Raw genomic sequence first — 3,028 nt, forward strand, 5'->3', positions numbered from 1 at the left:
TTTTGAATTTGTGTTTAATATTATTTTATTAAAGAATGTGTGGTTAAAAAAAAAGGATAAATGAGAATCAAACAAGCTCATATGACAAACTTTTATTAAAAAATTGTTTTAATACATATATATATACCATCCGGTTCTTTGTTTTAGGTACGATAACACGATGGAGACTTAACAAAATTGCATATAGTGATAAAATTTGAAAATTAGGTTTATAGTTATCAAACTCGATCCCAACATTAATTTGGCCAAGCCTTCGGGTAATTGATTCATTTGTCAAATTGATGGATCATTGGTTGGTCCAACATGTTTAAATTCTAGTAGTAACCAATTCTTAAATTTCCTTAAATAAAGAAAAAATAGTTAAAATTTTCACTTATTATAATGTTCATTTTTATTCGATATTACTAAACGTTCGATAAAATTACAATAAATGAAGAACAGGTGGCTAATCGAGTTCATTCATCCGAAGAACCTCCCAAACCCATACCAAAAATAGCATTCCTAAAGTCTTACATATTATTTGTGCTTTTAATTCTCTATCTTGGATATAATTCAGAAATTGATGCTTCATTTATAGAGAAGGCTGTTGAGGACGATGTAGATTTGTCTGAATCTTGTACTTTGGGCAAGCTCCGTGTTCTACTACGAAGAAAAAATGCAGGTTGACGAGGAACAGCGAGAGTGGCTGAATAACTATTGAGCGTCAAAAGTATTGAAGCCATGTTTGGTCTTTCATCTGCATCTTCTTGAACACATAGTAAGCCAATTTGAATGCATCGAATTACTTCATTTCTAGCATATGCGTTTTGTAATGTTAGATCCATCAATTCCAAGGGTCTATTGTCTCTCCAAAGCTTCCAAGCCTACACATCAGTAGTCGTTGAACTTTTTAACTCTAATCCTAGTTACAATAGTAATAACAAAAAAATAAAATAAATAAAAGAAAGCAAAACTACTTATGAAGGTCCTTGATTGTTAAGAAATATCAACAAGCAGTTTGGAGTTTGCACTTACATAGCTTATGAGATCCTCAGCACCATCTGATTGATAGAAGCTGCTATTCTTCCTGCCGCTTATGATTTCCAAAATAAGGATGCCAAAACTAAAAACATCAGATTTTACAGAGAATTGTCCATGCATTGCATACTCTGGAGACATGTAACCACTACAAGCCAGAAAAATAAAAATATATCTTGAGCTCATAAATTTAAGAAGGTATAGTATTTGATTCTAATAAAATCCATTTATTAGTTAATTTGGCAAATGGATTAAATATAGAACGGATATAGTGTAGAACTTACTATGTCCCAACAATCCTACTTGTGTTTCCTTGAGATTGATCAACGCCAAAAATTCTCGCCATGCCAAAATCCGATATTTTGGGGTTCATATCTCCATCTAATAATATATTGCTAGCTTTGAGATCACGGTGTATAATTCGTAGACGAGAATCTTCATGAAGGTAAACCAATCCGCGTGCTATTCCTCCTATAATCTTGTAACGTTTTGACCAATCCAACACTTGTCGTTTTTCTGAATCTTAACATCCATTAAGAGAATGAATCAAGTTAATTTCCATTGACTCTCAACATGGTTTTTAAAGGCCAGTCTCAAAAATGAGAACTAAAAGGCCTTAACTAGAAAATTTATATTATGTATAGGGAATTAGGGATGGCAAAAAAATCCGCAAACTTGCAACCCGTGCGACCCCACCCCAAACAGGACGGGGATTACTTGCTTAATTGGGTATCTGGCTCGGGGATGGGGGAAGAGACTTCGCGCACGGGTAATAAGGGCCTGCCCTGTTTAATCCACCTTCTTTTCTTTTTTTTTTCTTTTTTTTTTTTTAAAGAGAATTCAGTACGTTTAATGAAAAATTTCACAATATATAATTCTTTCTAATATAAGATGGCAAGTTGATAACTAAGATTATTTAAGAAATATGACAAACAATAAAAGTTTTAATTTATCAAATATATTTGAATAATTTAATTTTTAAAAATAAATAAATAAATTTTAAAGATTAATAAATATATTATTGTCCCACAGTCCACTTTAACGAGTAGGGGGGCAATAATATAAATTATTAAAAACTGAATTATTTGAAAAAGAAAATTGCCCCTCCCTGCCTAAAATGAGTAAGAGAGTGGGCAAGTGTTGGATATTACATGGCGGGGCGGGGTTGGAGCAACCTGCCCCGTTGCTAGCCCTAATTATGTATCTATATATTTTCTTGGCTGAAATATTTTTTCTCGGCATCCAATGTATATGAATTTCAATATAAAGAAGAGAAAGGAAGTAATCATGTCAAGATTGATGCTAACCGAATAGAAAATAATCAAGGCTTTTATTGGGCACGTATTCATAAACAAGTATCTTCTCTTCTCCTTCGAAGCAAAATCCAAGGAGTCTTACTAGATTTCTGTGTTGAAGCTTGGCAATAAGTACAACCTCATTCTTAAATTCTTTTGCACCTTGTCCCGAACTTTTGGAAAGTCTCTTTACAGCTATTTCTTTTCCATTTATGAAAGTACCCTACAATCACGTTAAACATAGTATCATACACCACAGTCCGTCAAATACTGTATAGCCGGACCTACCAAACAAATTATACCTGTGATAGGGATTGTTAAAACATTGTAAATGATAAATATAAAGTGATAAACCTGGTACTTAGAATTATACTCCTTCACGTACCTTGTAGACACTACCAAATCCACCTTCACCAATTTTGTTGTCAGCAGAAAAGTTGTTGGTAGCAAGCGCAATAGTATTCAAGTCAAATTGCAAGGATTCAACCGATGAAATCTCATTTCCTTTGTCTACATACAAAAAATAGCAAATCATTACATAATTTTCTTTAATCTAGGAGTGAGGGAACAAGTGAGACACTACGATTTTTTTCTTATCAATTTCTTATTGTCTTATATTGAAGATGCAATACTGAAATGAATGCACTAGACAAAAACTGCAGAACAGGTAGGAAAATAATATGTTAAGAGCCGACAGAAAATCCTAAATTAGTTCT

General features: G+C 32.9%; 1 protein-coding gene across 4 annotated transcripts in view; it reads right to left on the reverse strand.

Annotated features, from left to right (window-relative positions):
* LOC111368691 (cysteine-rich receptor-like protein kinase 25) overlaps window positions 1-3,028 on the reverse strand; it is a 25,485-nt gene that overhangs the window by 20,942 nt on the left and 1,515 nt on the right. The window contains exons 4-8 of one of the 4 annotated variants that reach the window (XM_022990091.1): window positions 2,698-2,822; window positions 2,325-2,535; window positions 1,302-1,539; window positions 1,015-1,165; window positions 374-863 (exon numbers count right to left, since the gene is read on the reverse strand). The exons of 2 other annotated variants lie outside the window; for them this stretch is intronic. In XM_022990091.1, coding sequence (XP_022845859.1) covers window positions 537-863; window positions 1,015-1,165; window positions 1,302-1,539; window positions 2,325-2,535; window positions 2,698-2,822 — 1,052 coding nt within the window. In that variant the 3' untranslated portion in view covers window positions 374-536. Of the gene's footprint in view, window positions 1-373; window positions 902-1,014; window positions 1,166-1,301; window positions 1,540-2,324; window positions 2,536-2,697; window positions 2,823-3,028 lie in introns of those variants that run through there. One more of the 4 variants, XM_022990093.1, reaches the window with a different exon arrangement.

Source organism: Olea europaea, chromosome 19 (genome assembly GCF_002742605.1).
Source record: "Olea europaea var. sylvestris chromosome 19, O_europaea_v1, whole genome shotgun sequence".
In the NCBI taxonomy this organism is placed as follows: domain Eukaryota; kingdom Viridiplantae; phylum Streptophyta; class Magnoliopsida; order Lamiales; family Oleaceae; genus Olea; species Olea europaea.